Source organism: Notolabrus celidotus, chromosome 9 (genome assembly GCF_009762535.1).
Source record: "Notolabrus celidotus isolate fNotCel1 chromosome 9, fNotCel1.pri, whole genome shotgun sequence".
NCBI classification, from domain to species: Eukaryota; Metazoa; Chordata; class Actinopteri; order Labriformes; family Labridae; genus Notolabrus; species Notolabrus celidotus.
Window position 1 is genome coordinate 11,150,019 of NC_048280.1, and position 17,160 is coordinate 11,167,178.

The 17,160-nt window shown below is 37.0% G+C and overlaps 3 protein-coding genes across 3 annotated transcripts; 2 read left to right on the forward strand and 1 right to left on the reverse strand.

Moving 5' to 3' along the window:
- The first annotated feature begins 804 nt into the window (after positions 1-804).
- si:dkey-88e18.2 (interleukin-12 subunit beta) lies at positions 805-5,647 on the forward strand. Its single transcript, XM_034691321.1, has 8 exons — positions 805-1,032; positions 1,341-1,422; positions 1,583-1,837; positions 2,076-2,178; positions 2,314-2,495; positions 2,955-3,103; positions 3,195-3,305; positions 5,345-5,647. Exons 1-8 carry the CDS (start codon positions 1,030-1,032, stop codon positions 5,459-5,461), a joined length of 1,002 nt encoding a protein of 333 aa, XP_034547212.1. The 5' UTR covers positions 805-1,029; the 3' UTR covers positions 5,462-5,647.
- Positions 5,648-8,757: 3,110 nt separating this feature from the next.
- LOC117818451 (protease-associated domain-containing protein 1-like) lies at positions 8,758-11,331 on the forward strand. Its single transcript, XM_034691319.1, has 5 exons — positions 8,758-9,005; positions 9,280-9,380; positions 9,493-9,602; positions 10,833-11,000; positions 11,106-11,331. Exons 1-5 carry the CDS (start codon positions 8,930-8,932, stop codon positions 11,224-11,226), a joined length of 576 nt encoding a protein of 191 aa, XP_034547210.1. The 5' UTR covers positions 8,758-8,929; the 3' UTR covers positions 11,227-11,331.
- Positions 11,332-12,931: 1,600 nt separating this feature from the next.
- On the reverse strand, positions 12,932-15,065 carry LOC117818568 (G-protein coupled receptor 183-like). The gene is made up of 2 exons (XM_034691507.1): positions 14,179-15,065; positions 12,932-14,056 (listed from the first exon to the last, which is right to left on the reverse strand). The coding sequence occupies exons 1-2, from the start codon at positions 15,063-15,065 to the stop codon at positions 14,008-14,010; spliced, it is 936 nt and encodes a 311-aa protein (XP_034547398.1). The 3' UTR covers positions 12,932-14,007.
- Positions 15,066-17,160: the final 2,095 nt, after the last annotated feature.

Below are 17,160 nucleotides of genomic sequence, written 5' to 3' on the forward strand. Positions count from 1 at the left end.
GGTGACCAGTTTCATCGAGTTTTGGGTTCAAACTAGGTCTACAAGAAAAAAGAAACCATCAGTTCCAAAATACACTTAAAGAGAATTTCTCTTGTAGAGCCGCAGTTGATGACTAATAGTCATTTAAAATGAAGTGATAAATCATTTGGTATTAAGTGGGAGGAAGGAGTAGTCAATTGTTGTTTCCTAAAGCTCAGGTTTAAATGGTCAAGTTGCTTATTTTGTACAACTGTTAAGACAGAAGTAAAGACCATTCCATTTTCTTGTTTTTTAAATGGCAAGAAATAACAATTATTAATATTTGAGAAGGTGAAACTTGTGTTTGATTCGGCATTTTAGCTTGAGAAATACTAAAACACTGTAAATAAAGTATAAAAAAAAAACAATCAAGTTTAGATTTTCATGAGTTTCATCTTTAAATCAGCTATAGAAAAAAAGACCAACAAGAAAACAAATTTCACAACACCTGAGGAGTAGATAACTAGAGCAGAGAGTCTGTGATCTCCATGTTATATCAAAATACTGTCTTTTGATTCAGTTCATACAATAGGAGTCTGTGAAGACTGAGGATCAAATGTGTGTATACCTTTTTGGAGTGTGTATTTCTGATGTGTCAGTCGCATTTGTGTGGTTCCACAAATGTTAATCAGATAAAGTATATCTCAGATGTGGCGTGTTTGCAGTGTTTTAATTTTAAAGGCCAAGGGCAGCCCCCCACCCCACTTCACACCCACACTTCATACTTGTTATCTCTATCTTGCAGTTCCTTATTTGTAACTTTATCTAGTCAACAAATGCAAATAACTGTTGAGGAAATGCATTGCAGGAAAACTCTGCGTATTGGTTCCTAATCTGTTTACTATACCTCTCAGTTTCTTTCACACCTTTGAAGGCGATGATGATGCTGTAGGCAGCGTTATAAATATGATGGTCAGTTGACATTTGGAGCATACAATCATCAAGACGACCACGGCTGAACTTCTGCTCCTGAATTTTTCTTTTGCCGCTCTTCAGTGTAACATCATCCCAATGGTAAGAAATAACTTCTTTGAGTCTTTGCAGGTGTTAGACTATTTGATGTCAGAATAAGGAATACACAACCAACCTTGTTTTTCTTGTCTTTAAATGTCATATCAAAGAATACATTTGCTTTTCACTACTTTAAATGTCCATTAACAAGTTTGTCCTCTTGTTTCTTAAGTTAAGATGAAATGAATATTAACAGCTTTCAAATGAAGTGATTATTTATTGAGTTTAAAGCATGAAGTTATTGATTTGAAGATGTTCAATTGAAAATGACTGATATTCAATTTTCCTCCTGATTTCATACAATCTATCAGAAGACCTTGGCACTGTGGACATTTGGGCTTCTTTTTCTCAGCCTCTCTGAAACACATGGACTCAGCAGCTTCCCAGAAAATTGTACATCTTCTTTATGGTTCACATATTTTATAAAAGTCATTGTTCCTATCTAGAACAGTCTCTTGGTTCAAACATTTTGAAAATTGAAGTGTTTTTTGCATGTCTCTGTGTAGACTCCATGTGTGTGCGCACCTGACATTCTGTGTCTATCTTTTTTTAGATGTGGTCGCCAAAAGAAACAATGAAGTTCCAGTCACACTGACCTGTGTTGTGGGGACCAATGAAAATGTCACGTGGAAGTATGATGGGGATCTGATTGATTTCGATTCAGAAGAACATTTCCAGCAGGATGGTCCAAATCTGTTGGTGTCAGAAGTAGATATTCCTACATTGGGGGAATACAGCTGCTGGAGAGGAGAGAAGCTATTGTCATCAACTTATCTGCTGCTGGAGGCCAAGGAAGGAGTGGAGTTGGGTAAGATGCCCTTGTTGCAATTTGTATGTATCATTCTTAAATAAGGAACTTGTTGTTCCAACATAAGCCAGACTGTGGAATATTTCTCTCTCAAGGTCAAGACAGAAACTTACTGACTTGCTGAAATATTTTACGAAATACTAACAGAATGAATGTTTCACATTCAGTGATACACTCTCTGCCTTTTTGATTAGACAGTTTGAAATGTAACTCACATTTAACATGTGCACCTTTACAGACTCTTTTCTCACTTGTCGGGCAAAGTCTTATGACTGTGTCTTCAGCTGTGACTGGACCAACAGGGACTTCAAATTAGTGCGCCTTGGGCTGGGCCAAGACTGGTAAATAAATAAAAGCACATTCCTGTAAAGAAGACATAACTACTGTATGAGTAGAGACTAAGAAGCAGACAGACTTTTACCTTTCTAAGTTTCAAAGTTCTCTCTAAGTCTGTTTTTTTTTTCTTTGCTCTGCAGCAGTGAAGGTGGGAAGTCGTGTCACTGGGTCAACAGCAGTGATCATGGGGCATTACAGTTTGAGGTTTCTCACTTCCTCTCACCATATGGTGAGGAGAGCACCATGCTTGAACTCACAGCCGAGGCCTTCATTAACCTCTCCGTCTTCAGGCGAACCAAGAAGTTTTATCTCAGAGACATTGGTAAGCTGAGCAAAAAGGAGCCACATTAAAGGCATTTATCAGAATATAATTAATTTGAAACAGTAAAGAGCATCTTCTGCAAAGATCTCTGATAGAGTTATTCATTAAGAGTGTGATTTTAATATAATTACTCTCTCGAGTATAAAGCCATTTTCCACATATACCAAAATTAAAACTGCTTAATGTTTATGAAAAGAAATGCTTTCCAGTAATCTGTACACAAACAAAAAAAGCTGTGACAGCATAACATTGAAATATTCAAACTTGATATTTTAAAGAGGAAAAGAAGTCAAATCTTGGCAGCACTGCTCTTCCTCCTCAGTTCATCATTATGTTTCATTTGATCATACTAGCAATATTATTGAGCAAATTGAACACACTCTGTAATTGGTTAGATTTATACAACTGTTAAATTTGACCAATGTTATGATTATTTGCTGTCATTTTTGTTCTCCATAGTTGAACCAGATAGTCCCCAGATTGGCAGATGTCGTGAGGTGGAGCAGAACCTGATGGTGACCATTGAGCCTCCATCCAGCTGGTCAGCTCCTCACAGCTACTTCAGCCTTGAGCACGAGATTCAATATGAACTTCAAGACAACGGCCAGGTAAACAGCAACTTATACTGAAAGAAGACCAGGGGCTCTCATCAGGTGTCTGCATTTGGGTTTCTTATTGTGTGACCTGTCTGTGTTTCAGAATGAAAGCTCTTTTTCTGGTCTGATACCGAAGAGGATCAGGCGTCTGAGGGCTCGCTCCAGAGACCCGCTTGTGCGCTCCGCCTGGAGCCAGTGGACTCCCTGGAAAAATGTAACCCACTGAAGTTATTTCAACACTTAACTGTCTGCTCCTGCTCTTTCTTTGTTCCTACATGTCTGTAACTCAGGTTCCCTTCATGTCCTTTCACCTACTGTTTGTCAATTTGTTTTCTGACTGTCTCCTTTTACACACTGATGACCAAGAGAAAACACAACAACCACAAAAAGATTTGTTTTAGGTCATGACCTCTGTTTACTGGCAGGAGATAAGTGCAGCACACAATTTAATGTATTATTTATTCACTGAACCCAAACTATTTATATGAATATATATTTATTATTTATTTAAAATGAAACAGAAAATTGAGAAAACATCATTATACAGACACTATGAGAGAGAAAAATAACCTAAGGGAACATCTCTCTTGCTTACAAAAGCACTTCCATTCTCCATGACAAATGTCAGATACAGATGGACAAAATCTTTAACAACGGGTCTCTGACTGTTTTTCCCCATCCATAATATCCTGAAGATAAAAATCATAGAATATCAACCTAAAATAATTAAGTTAACAACAATCAGAGGTTATGTTTTCATCTCTGCACTTCAAGCAGAATATCCCACATTGTGTTTCTTGTCCATGTTATGTCTGTGTGAGTGTGTTGGTGTTACTTTGTACTTTGGTGATTTGGCACTTCGCAAAAAAAAAAAAGAAATAAAAAAAGCTTTTTGCTTCCTTCCTTATACATGTTCCTTCTTTATTTATGTGTTTCTCATGTCATGTGCAATCAAAACCCCCTTGCAGTTTTAATTAACATTTTCTTCAGGGGGTGGATAGATTCTCAGAAAGATTTGTCATTAGGTGTGTACTGATTGAGTTAAGTCAAAGCAGCAAATATACTCTGAGTCACTTGTAGAAAATAGAGTTTTAAAAAAAGAGAATGTCGCTTCAAATCGAGAAGTTAAAAGCAAGTTTACAATAAAAAGGGAACTATACAGGAACAAATTGAAGTTTGCTACTACACTGGGGACTGCAGTATGTGGTGTACTGAACATTTCAGTTAAATAATGAGCCAGTTTACTTCACTCTCATTCATTTTTAAAGACTGATATTCAACTGTTTTTGATTCAGCGGTAAAAGGAACAGTAGTACCTTATATCAAATTTTTCATTCAACCCATTTAGACAGGGAAACCCAGAAATATAAGGCCATCTTTTTTAAAGATTATTTTTTTGTTATAGACCTTTATATAGAGGATAGAATAGTGAATAGAGCGGGAAAGTGTAGAAGAGGCTGGGGAACGACGTGAAGCAAAAGGTTTTGGGCCTTCTGCATCAAGATCCAGCCTCTTTGCACCGCTAAGCTAAACCTGCGCCCGTCCATCTGTATCTGAAGAATTCAAGCAGTGGTAGAATGAAAAGGAAACATTTGGTAAGGAAAAAAAACTACACAATCTGGCTCAGTGGCTATTTGTGTAAAATGTGTTCCCTTTTAAATGTATAATGAATTATGAGTTTATCTGAACTAAAGCTAAAATGTTTATAGATGACAAATGCATTGATGTCCAGTTAGAATTTTTTGCAGTAATTGCTAGTTTACCTGCATTTTCATGCAGAGCAAGTTCTGTCAACCGACAATGAAAAATGTGTATATTTGCTCACAGCTTATAATCAACTAAAAAACAATCTTTAGTGAAGACTCTGATCTTATAACACCTGCAGCAGAGCTTACTTGTCTCCCAGTAAGAGATGTAAAAACACTATGGTGTGAGGAGACTACAAGCTCAAGTATGAATGTTAGGCATGGTCCTGAAAATTACCAAAATAACATTTAATTATCTTTTGAGTCATCTTCGATACTCACAATCATATCCAGATGATTGAAATAGAAATGGAAGTTTGCATATGCAAGTTTTTAGGAATTGTGTGTGTGTGTGTGTGTGTGTGTGTGTGTGTGTGTGTGTGTGTGTGTGTGTGTGTGTGTGTGTGTGTGTGTGTGTGTGTGTGTGTGTGTGTGTGTGTGTGTGTGTGTGTGTGTGCTATCATTTCATTTCTTACTTATTTCGGAATCTTTCATTTATTCATTGCAGGTAACCACAGGCAAACAGAAGAAAGACAAATGTAGGAACACAGGGAAATCCTTCTGTCCAGAGTTGCTCCATTGCAGGAAGAGAAAGAGGAATAAAGGAAAGAACGTTATTAACTAAATCAAAATATCTCAAAAAGGAGATGTTCAATAGAAACCTACATTTTAAATGTAGTTGTTCTACTGTGAAAAGCACTGGTAGGAAATTATAATGGGCATGTATGAAGGGATTAAACTGTGCTTTGAATGTATTTGTGAATTGCTTGGATGATACTAGAACATTAAATTGTATTTTGAAAGCTGTGAATTGAATAAGACAATGCTAGTGTTTATTAAGCATCTTTGAGTATTTAGAAAAGCGCTATAGTTATTCTTATTATGATGATTATTATTACTTACATTTTATTTGTCACAGTGTAATCACAAACAAGTAACTCTGTCACATATTAAGATCAGAAAAGTAGTACTGAAATATTATTTTGCACATTTTCAAATTGACCTTCAAAAAATAGTGTTTCTTGGAATAAATGGAACCATGCATTGAGCACAGACCTTTGCTAAGTTTAGCTTTCTATAATACACCATGAGGCTTGATATGTGGATATACAATTTACAAAAAATTATACTCATCTCAAAATGGGATCATACTTACATCATTAATTAGAAATTAGAAATACATATTCATCACCAGGGGAATTGGGGTGACTGAACACAATGAACACATTAGAGTGGGCCTACTAAACATCTAGGACAGAAACAAGTAATCAAATTCCCAAAGTTCCAAACTGTTCTTTAAATCACCTCTATTCAATAAGCGGCCTGAAAGCAACCCTTGAGTGGCCCGAAAGCAACTGCCAGTCCACTTGCTCAGTATGTTTGGATCAACATACACATTAGAATCAAGCTTTTCACACATGAACATGATAAAAAGCTGCTATCGTTGCTTTTTGACCGACAGTACTCTTCGTCACTGCCTTCGGATTGCATGACATCTTATGAGCCAAAAATCCGTGCTCTTGTTCAAAAGAAGTTTCATTTCTCCCACTACAAAAATCAACAAGGGAACTGTAACATACATCACATAAGTTGAGATGTATTTATGTGTATTACTGTTTTCTGATTCACTTATTATAAGTTTAACATTTAAGAAAGACATTTTGTTCGCACAGTTATTTCACTTCATTGCGCTTCATTATGCACTTTGATGTCAGCTGGGTCTTTATTTCATTTCAAAGGAAAAGTGTCACCGTGCCCACTGTTTTGTTTTTGTTTTTGTTTTTTGATTATATGCACTGAAGTTGTGACTGTCTCAAATGGGACCAAATAAGGACAGGGACAAACTGTGTTTTTTGTTACTTCAAAAGAAGAAAAATACCTCAAGTTCTGAAAAGTTGCTGTTAAGCAAGTTACTTTTTTATGCACTTTCAGAATAAACAAAAGATGGTGTTCCTAATCTGCACTTTGTTTTTTTTGTTCATATGCACCTTAACATGTGCTTGTATTTACCTGTCAAAATGTGTTGAAGTTATGTGTTTTAAATGTAAAAACTTAAAGAAGCAGTATTTCAGCATAGGTTTAGTTTAAGTACTGCTCTTTTATTATGTTTATGCCCTTTTATATGTGGCAATACATGAATAAACATCCAGTGTGTTTGTTATCTTATATATATATATAATATATATATATGTATTTTTAAAATGGTTAACTTTACTCACTGTCTGCTAAAAATGTCCGGCCCAGCTCATGTCCCTAGTTTCAAAATCCAGCCCAACCAAATATTTAATCGAATAGCCCTGCTTTAAATGTTTTAGCATATGCTTATAATTGGTGACTGATATATAAAAATATAAATTCAGATTAGACAATCACAGAAAGCACAGAAAGGTTCATTGTTGTGGAAATTTTACTTTATTTTAGGTTTTTTTTTTTTGTTTAGTTTATTTATTATTCATCGTGTCGTGCACCATAAAGGTGCCCAGCCCATATGGACTTACAAGACACTACAAAAACAAAAAAATAGGAGCAACAACATAAGAAGAAAAGGAAAAAAGAAGAAAGAAGAGCAGTTACAATACTGCACATGCCCAACAATGACCTAAAGTAATTCAATAGCACAGTGGTACACTTCAGACATTTGACAGTGAAAACTAAATCAGACATAGAGTGTGCTCCTACGCTGCTGAACAGCATTTAACACAAACTGAGCAAACTGAGACACTTTGTGAGTAAACAGGAATTGAATCCTATCTTCATCAGACATGGAAAACAAATCAGGTAACAAGGAGCTTAGGAGGGAGGCATAGTTGTAGGCTGTCTTAATAAACACAAAGGTTGGTTTTACTCCCCACGTCTGCAGATTTGAAGATCTAGTGGATGATTTGTATTTTTCATGGAAAAGTGCTAGCGCTAGTTAGCATAGCCACATAGCTACATGTTCGTAGCTGTGTTCCAAGACACACGTCGACATACTGACAAATAAAACAACAAGAAACACTAAATCTGTGACCAATCATTCAGAAAGGTCCTGCTGCAGGCGCATCTCCGTCAGGATCAGATTCTGGATCAAATTCAGAGGGTTGAAGTAACGCGGGTCTGTAAGCAGCCGTGTATATTCAGCAAACATGTATACATTAGATCAAGGTCCTGGACAGACGTGGGCACATCCACTTCCTGAGGGGGCGCGGTCAGAGAGTGAACAGCCTGTTCTGAGCAGGGCTGAAAAAGAGGGTTTTTCAGGCATGCCAAAATCTGATTTCAAATTTATTTATTTATGTATTTTTTAAGTTATATTTTTTGCCTTTATTATATAGTACAGCTGAAGAGTGACAGGAAATGTGGGGAGTAGAGAATGGGGGAAGACATGCAGGAGATGGTCGACTGGCCGGGAATCGAACCGGCGACCCCTGCGATGAGGACTGTAGCCTCTGTATGTGGGGCGCTTAGACCGCTAGGCCACCAGTGCTCCTCAAAGTGTTTTTTTGAGCATAAACTTTAAAGACATTTTTTGGGGACCTCTTAGACCAATATATATTGATGAAAAAGAGCCTAAAATGTCACCTTTAAATGTTTTAGCATATGCTTATAATTGGTGACTGATATATAAAATATAAATTCAGATTACACAATCACAGAAAGCACAGAAAGGTTAATTGTTGTGGAAATTATAAGTGTTTCTCTTAATGGCATTGGCGAGGGATCAAGTCAAGTCAAGCTTTATTTATAAAGCACATTTAGAAACAACCTCAGTTGACCAAAGTGCTGTACAGTTACTAAGATACAATATAATCATACACAAATATAATAATAAATAAAAACAATAAAAGAATAGTAACAGCTCAACTTAGGAAATAACATTTTCTGGGATACCAGAAAAGGGGGCCCAACTTTCCCGCGGCTACCGAGCAGGTTAATCCGGCTCTGCAACATACGCATGCGCAGCAAAGAAATGGCGGAAGTGGTTGCTAACCTGAAGCCTCAGTGTACACAAACATAATATCAGCCACTTATGGATAAGAAAGCGCTCCTTAAAAGACAACCAAACTGACGCTTCGTCTATGTAACGCCGGGGAGCTCGACAATTGTCTTGAAAATGGCAATAGTTGTTCGCACAGGGGCTTTACTGTTATATCTCTGGAGCGTTTTCATGCAGCTCAGTTGCATGTCAGGTGAGCGCGTGGGGCAGGGACAAGTTTCAATTGCTTACGTGGGAAAACCTCTAAAAACGCTAGATGTTGGTTTTGACGGAAATAGCATGCTTCACAGTGTGTCACTGATGAAGTCAAGTGCAGAGGCGCACTGTCTCATAGTCGCACTGTGTCATAGTCTCGGGTTCATTTCCAGTCGCAGCTGTGGTTAACCAACACTGACTTCATACTGACGGTAGAGTTATTCACAGCTCAGAGGTAAGCTGGTCGTCTTTCTTTCTTTCCTTTCCTCTAGGTCTAAGGGTCAATGAACTGCTTTATTTCCGGGTCATCAGTCCAGAAGAGATAGGATATATATTCAGTGCTGCACCTGCTAAAGACTTTGGGGGACATTTTGTGAGTACTTTTCCTCTGCCTTCTCAATTGAACTAGTTTTCCATATAATTCTCAAGCTTCAGACGAATGGACACACTCCACCTAATCATGATCCTGTCCTCTTTGTCCCTAGACATCATCCTATGAGGAGATTTTCCTGGTGCCAGCAAACCCAGCAGATGGCTGCACAGACCTGGAGGACAGAGAAATGGTTCAGGGACAAGTAATCCTGGTAGAAAGAGGGTATGGACTGAAGCTTATTTACCTACAATGTCCTCTGTATGCTGTATTAACCATACAAAAGATTGTGAACGTAGAAAAGTACTCAACTCATCTCAACTTTATTTATATAGCAACTTTCATACATAAAAACATACAGCCCAAAGTGCTTCACAGAATAACAGAGAGACAGAAAACAACAGCAATGGTAAAATTATAAAAGGCATGATTATAAATAAAATGCTTAGAAATAAAATAAAATGAATACTGTAAAATTAATAAAATAAGTAAGAGTGGAAAGAAAAGTTAAAGATAAGGTAGCGTTAACAAGATCAGATGAATATAAGAAATAGATAAATAAATGATAATAAATAAGATAAATATATATTAAAGCAATGATTAAAATAATAATTTAAAAGGGAAGCATTCGAGGACCTCAGTGATCGGGCTGGAACATAAAATGACAGGAGATCAGTGATGTATGGAAGAGCAAGGCTATTAAGAGCTTTAAAAACAAGTAAAATAATTTAAAAATAAATTCTAAAAGAAACAGGGAGACAGTGCAGAGTTTTAAGAAGAGTAGTAGGAAGCTGGGATTGTAAGCTTGGATAAAGCCATTTATCAATCAAAGCTGATATATTGGCATGTAACTTCCACATGTAAGAGTCTTTATCTGATGACACTGGCTGCCTGCATGCTCTTATAACTGCATGGGGCAAAGATAACACATTGCTGTTGCTGTACATGACATTTTGAGTAGCATGGGTTGGGCACTGCTAGACAAACAGGAGACTGTAGCTTTGACTTGTAGCTCTCTTCAATCTAAATGCAGCTCTTTCTGTTGTAAAACGTTTTTAGAACTACTGCAGGTGTAAATGTGGTGAGTTGTTATTCAGTCTATTCAAGGAATAAGAACATTTTACGTTTAGTGTTCAGCCTCAAAACCAAACTGAAGGGCCCTAATAATGAAAACAAAATGTGACAAACTTATTCTTGAGTATTGATTGATGCTAAGAGATGTTTATAGTTACCACAGATGTATAGATTGGCTCTGTTGAAAGAGTTTGATCCGTGCTCAGTTTTGGTTCTCAGGGTTTGTGCATGAAGGTAATTCACAAGCGAGGCCCCCTCTAGTTGTTAGCTGTGAGGCAGGTCTTTGTAGTTTTGGAATCTTTTACTTCATACTACATAACTGCAGATCATTTACACGATGTAATTTCTCATATTTCTTTTCCCTTTTTGTCTTCCTTCCAGAGGTTGCTCCTTTGTACAAAAGGCCAGAAATGTGGAGGAAGCAGGAGGCAAGGCTGTTCTAATTGCGGATAATGCAGCTGACAATGACAGTCATTACCTTGATATGATCACAGATGGGAGCACTGCTAAACCAAGCATACCTGCTCTATTCCTGCTGGGACGCGATGGGTAAGACTGATGGTGCACTACAAAACCCTTCAGATTGTTTTTATTCTTTACAAGCATGAATACAAAACATTTACTGACATTGATTCCTTGTTCCTTGTACTGTAGGATGATGATCAGACGAACCCTTCAGAGACAAGCACTGCCGTGGGCTGTCATTTCCATCCCTGTCAACGTTTCCTCTTTGGCCTCCTTCCCACTGAAGCAGCCTCCATGGACACTGTGGTAGAAATGACGCACACCCACAACTTGATCCACTTCCTCTTTCAGTGAACATTCCTTCATCATGCATATCCTGTCAGATTTGAATAAACTCTCACCTCTATGGAAATTATTTGGTGTTGGTTAAACAAATAATGATTTAAATAAGGCTGAAACATACAGCTACATTTGTTAAATCTTTGAATTTTGTCAAGAGGGATTGAGCAAAACCTTTAAACCAGGTGTGGACAGTACAACTCAGCAAGAATGAAACATGCTAATCTCAACTAATTTGGACTCAAATAGCAAATGTAATTTAAGCAAATTAGCGTTTTATTTTGTTATTTATCACAGAATGTACATACAGATGATATGTTGGTCAACAGTAAGCAATAAGACAAGTGGAAAGTTGATATTTTCACACATATAGACTGAAGCACACCTTTCTAATAGTTCCAGCTGTAAATTTCTGCTTATTTTCATTAACATAAAAAGTGGAACCCTGACCAAAAATAAACACTGAGTCTTCTAAGGTAAATAAATTAAGTTTTTTTTACCTACCTTCTAAGGTAACATTGATACAACTTTCAAGACCGTACATTTTCTCTTCCCCCAGACTTGGTAGTGAAACATGTTATCGTCAGCTTAAACGTGTTTATATCTAATGACATTTTCATTACTTTGCTACTAAAATGTGCATGATCAATCATAATGATATCAGTAACTACATATGATATATTTGTTCATCTGATTTAGCTATCTAGTGACTTCATTGTCATCCAAATAAGCAATTGGCAAATTTGAGTTCTGTGTGTGCTGTGTTCCCATCAACACCTGAACCTCACTCTGTGGGTTCAGCCTTTGTAGCAGGAAGAGTTTTGCTTTCAGTATTTCTATTAATGTAAGTTGTAGGGACCCTTTGATTTAATTTGAATGCTTTAATGTCAATCTCTGAGTCATTGTGGGGATTTGACCAGAGAATAAATAGTTTCACATTTGCCTTGACCTCAGCTTTTCCAGCCAGGATTTTGACAATATTCAAGAGAGTTTTTAGCGAGTTATTTTCTTTTTCTCAGATAGATTTGGATTGATCAGGAATCATTTCCAACAGGTTTTAAACCCTATTTGATACATATATATGTCATTGACTTCCCATTTGGACTGTGTGAATGTCTGATAACATGGAGTGAAGTACCCATACATTGCAAATAGCACTACAGTTGTAAGGAGCTTTGAACAGGACTCACCCTATTACTGAAGTGGACATTTAAGTGTCCAGGTCTTAATGTTGCCCTAAATTTTCCACCAAAGCTGTATTTTGAAAATTGATGAGGGGCTTAATCAACTTTGCAAAACATGTGGTTACACAGTCCCCAACATACAGACATGTGATACTTCTCTTGGATAAACTGTGTATATCGGTGTCCCTGAAAAAATCAGGTATAGATAAAGAACCAATACATTTGAGTCTGATAGCAAGTATTACTTTTGTTATTTTTGCTAAAAGTATAAAAAGTTATTTCATTTATTGAAACGTGTTCAATTTAAATCTTAGGGATGAAGTCTGAGGGAATCTGTGCAATCATGCGCAGTTTCAGGGAATTAATAGCTATGTGTCTGAAACTACAAGATGTATTGACCCACAAAAGCAAATATTTAATTTGCATATGAATAAAGAATTAAATATAAGAAAATAGCTTTCATTACATAAGCTGTTTAATAAAGACGGGGCTATGAATATGTTCAGTACATACACATTATTCATTTGTATGGATTCAAGTAGAAAGAGAAGTTTGTTAAGTCTGAAAATATGTCTGTTTATGTAGAAGTAATCTTTCAATAAAAACTCCATTTTATTGTGGTGGCAAAGCTTCCTGCAGTCATGTCAGTGCTGTGATGCATCCTTAATAGTGGATAAACATGTGACAATAAACATTAGGACTTAAATTAAATATAGACCTAAAGTTGGATTTACTTGAAGTGATAGCCTTTTAGTAACATGGTGGTACAAGTTTTGCTTTTTTTCTGCAGGTCCAAGATGAAGCCACTGCATACCTTATCCCCTAAATTAAAATCTTTGTCCCATAGATGCCCTGTACACAAAATATCTAAAGGTGAGATTTTTGAGACACCCAGCAACTTGTGATTATTCAACATCCCTTTATAAAAATGAGATAAAATCAGAAACAAGATCAATTTTTTTTTTAGCATTATTACATTTTAAGTTGGGATAAGAACAAAGAAAATCTTCCTGTTTAGTGTCCTTTGTGCGTACTTATTGTATTGTATTAAATCACTATTAGTGATACATTTGATTCTAAACGTGTGAAGCTACACTGAGAAAAGTCTGAAAACAAAACAATACACAACAGAATATTTGGATAAACAATAAAACAAACCAAAACGACTTGCGTGCTGTAAGGTTCAGCACCACACACCGTGGACAGCGACACTGATCACAAGAATGCACATGTGGGTAAGTTACCGTGGCTGAAAACACAGTGGAAATATCATTGAAAAATAGAATATTGTTGTCTTTGACCTTTAATGACCACACTGCAACTGGTTGGTAGATTTTTCATGTTTTCGTGACAATTTAGACACACATACTTTCCTTGGAAATTGGGCATAGCCGGGCCCTTGCGTATTTGGACCGTCTTTGTCTTTGACTGTATATTTACTGCAGCATAACTTTTAAACATCCTCTAAATCCATTCCACAGATTTCTAACCTTTTTACAGAGAGAGAGGAAAATGTCCAAAAATGATAGTGTTACTAGCGTCACGTGCTGAACGGAGACCTCTGGTTCTTATTTCCACGAAGTCTTCGTATCTTCCCTCCTGTGGCATGGGTCAACTCTGAGGAAAATGATTAGACACTTTTTTATCAGTAATGACTGCACAAATTGATAAAAAAAACTCAGTATTTTTATGATAAATACATTGAACATGGGGTTGCTTTTTGCATGCAGACCGTTTACCTTCTCTTGCATCTGGGACACGCTCTGCCCCACACTGTCTTCATCATGGCGTCCCTCAGAGCCGGACTCCCCCAGATGTACACAGACGGGGTGCACACCGCGTTCAGTCGAGCCATGATGGCGAAAAGATTGGTGGCATCGTTTCTGAAGGTCAGCCCCCTCCTTGTCACAAACTTGTAAATTATATTTACAAAAGAGGGAGACCACAACACCAAGAAGCTTATGACAACAAAAATGATGATTCTCAGGGATTCCTTCTTGCTGTCTTTCTCTGCGCTCGGAGGGTCTTTTTCCACCTGGAATCTGGCAACGACATACAGTTTGATCGTCATGGCCACTTTGGTGAACACGACTAGTTGAAATAAGATAATGCTGACCACGAACAGCTGTAAGGATTTAGACACAGGCAACAAGTTCCTGGCGAGGAGGTGAGCGAAGTTATAAAGCCAGCAGTAGATATTGACGCCAATCACAAAGTGTCTGGTTACAAAGCGGCTGTAGATGAATGGATGACACACAGCGAAGTACCGGTCAAACTGTGCGAACATAAATGTCAATATATTCACCCCTAGGAGAGACGGTAAAACATTGTAAGTGCCGTTTCTAGGCGGATATCCCTCTTGAACATCAAACAGACCCAGATAATACACTGAAAAGCCAACCAGAGTGTCACAGATACTGGTGTTAAGCATGAAAATGAACCTGTTCTGGAGGCGCAGCGCTTTAGTGGCCAATATGCCAATGACTACAGTTCCAGCCACGAGAACAGTGGTGGTAGCGAATACAATCTGGAATATGAAGACAAAGTAATCCTCCGGACTGTCGAAGTCAACCGAGAGAGGCACTCCTCCTCCGGTCAGAGAGTCCGTGGTGTTGGAGAGGAGCATTGTTCGTGCGTAAAATGGTTTGAGAGTGAGTCCATCATTTTTATATGTAAGACAACCGTGAAGTCACGAGCCCTGATCTCAAGAGATGCGTGGATCGAACGTCGTTATTTCTCCCCCTTACCCCTGCCTCATGAAAACAGTCCACTTTAAAGAAAAAGCCACTTTAACTAGTTTACTCTCAGTCTATGTACATGACGAAGATAAGGCTTTATTTTGCAAACATGAGACATACTCATTCAACCACCTGAAGAAAATAAAACTGCAACATTTTGAACCATGAAGATTTTTTTTAATAACTCATTATGGATAATGAGGATTGTTTTCTTGAATTGAAAATATATATTTATTTTGGAAGATGTCTTGACAAGAGAAACATGTGAGGTGTTGACTTTTGATCTAAGAAATTCGTTTTTTATTTTATTAAGTATTCTCTCAAACCAAAATATAAACCGTCAGTCGTAAAAAAAAAAAAAAAAAATCAGTAGATTAATCCACCCGGAAATAAGTATGAGCTTCAGTCCTATAAACTGATAGCAATTTCTATCACTCTAAACAAAGGGCCTTTTGTATTTGAAAAGAGGTGCTCTGATAGGTTAAATATCAGACCTAACTTCAGCACCAGGAACTGTCCTCAGTGACCTTTCAATGTCATACCATCGCTTACTGGGCTAAGTAGATCTTAATGTGAAGTCATGAGATTAGTTTTATTTTATTTATTTATTTTTTGATGATGGTTGAAACCTGTTATTGTCTTTTGGAAAGCCAGGGGTTCTGAAATATAGTTGTCAGTGTTAGATTTCCTGAAAAGTTATGAAAGGACATTTAGTGTGCTTTCTTGCTTCTTTACCATTGTAATAAACTACATTTCACAACCATCACCACCAACCGTCTAAATATAGACATTTTTTTATAACTGTTGAATTATTATCAGAAAGAAGTTATACCAAAAACAAAACGCCAGGCACCGGTAGTGTAGAGAACAACTTTATTGCTATCAACAAGTCTGGGCTGACTCCATCATCTGAACCATCCTGCAGCAACAAAACAACAGCTCACCATCTTTTACTGTATGGAAAATATAAAGTATGCAAAAGAAAAAAACAATACTCACAACTTATTTAGCCAGAAAAAAGTAAGTTATTTAAAATTAAGTTCATTCAATTTGATAATTTTGTAAAGTACAAGAAAGTAGAGACATTACAAATATTTGTATGACAGCAGAGCACGATATGGACACATCTGTCGTCTAATTTGTTATGATCTTTTTACATGCTCTCTCTTGTACTTGTAGTTTGAGCTGATTAAATATGTAGAATTATTTAGTCTAATATCAAGATCTTGACTTCTTGAAATAAAAATATAGCAGAATTCAGTAGCGATGGCTGTACTTCATCACTAAACTGACTGCTGAGGACTTTTGCTTTTGACTGTGCGCCACTGGACGCGAACAGTTTGACTGAATGGTACAGGAAAAAAAGAGAGACATAATGAAAAAAAATCCCTTTCATTTTTTAAATCTTTAATCTTCTCACATGTGGAGTCTTTTGTTTAAATACTCGAGAGGACACAGAGATGAGCACTCTTTCACTGCGAAGTCTTCATCACCCCGTCAACCTTACCGAGCCTGGGGGGGGGGAAACGTTGCTGATCAGTTATGAATAATATCCTATATTAAATATAATTTGTGTCCCAATGATTTAATTGGCAGAGATCATGTCTATGTATCTTTTAAACAACTATTCTGATTGAACGGGCCCTTAACGAGGCAGACTTGACGTTAGCATGAAAAATAGTGAAGGCTGCCTGAACTGTAAATATTTTCTTTTCAGTCGTCTTCAGAACAAGTGCAACTTCTGTCTCACGCATTCACATTATAAACAAAGTGATGTGTGTGTCATGAATAGATTTTATTGCAAGAATGAAAGAAACAGTAAGTGGTTATCTATTTGGTGATAATTCACTCCGAACAATTTGCAATATGCAAAATTTTCTCATATTAACCAGAAATACTAATGTGTTAAGGTCTCTTAAAGATATAGATTTTAAAAATAGTTTGAATAGTAAGATTTTTTCTTGGGGGCAGGGTTTGCCATCA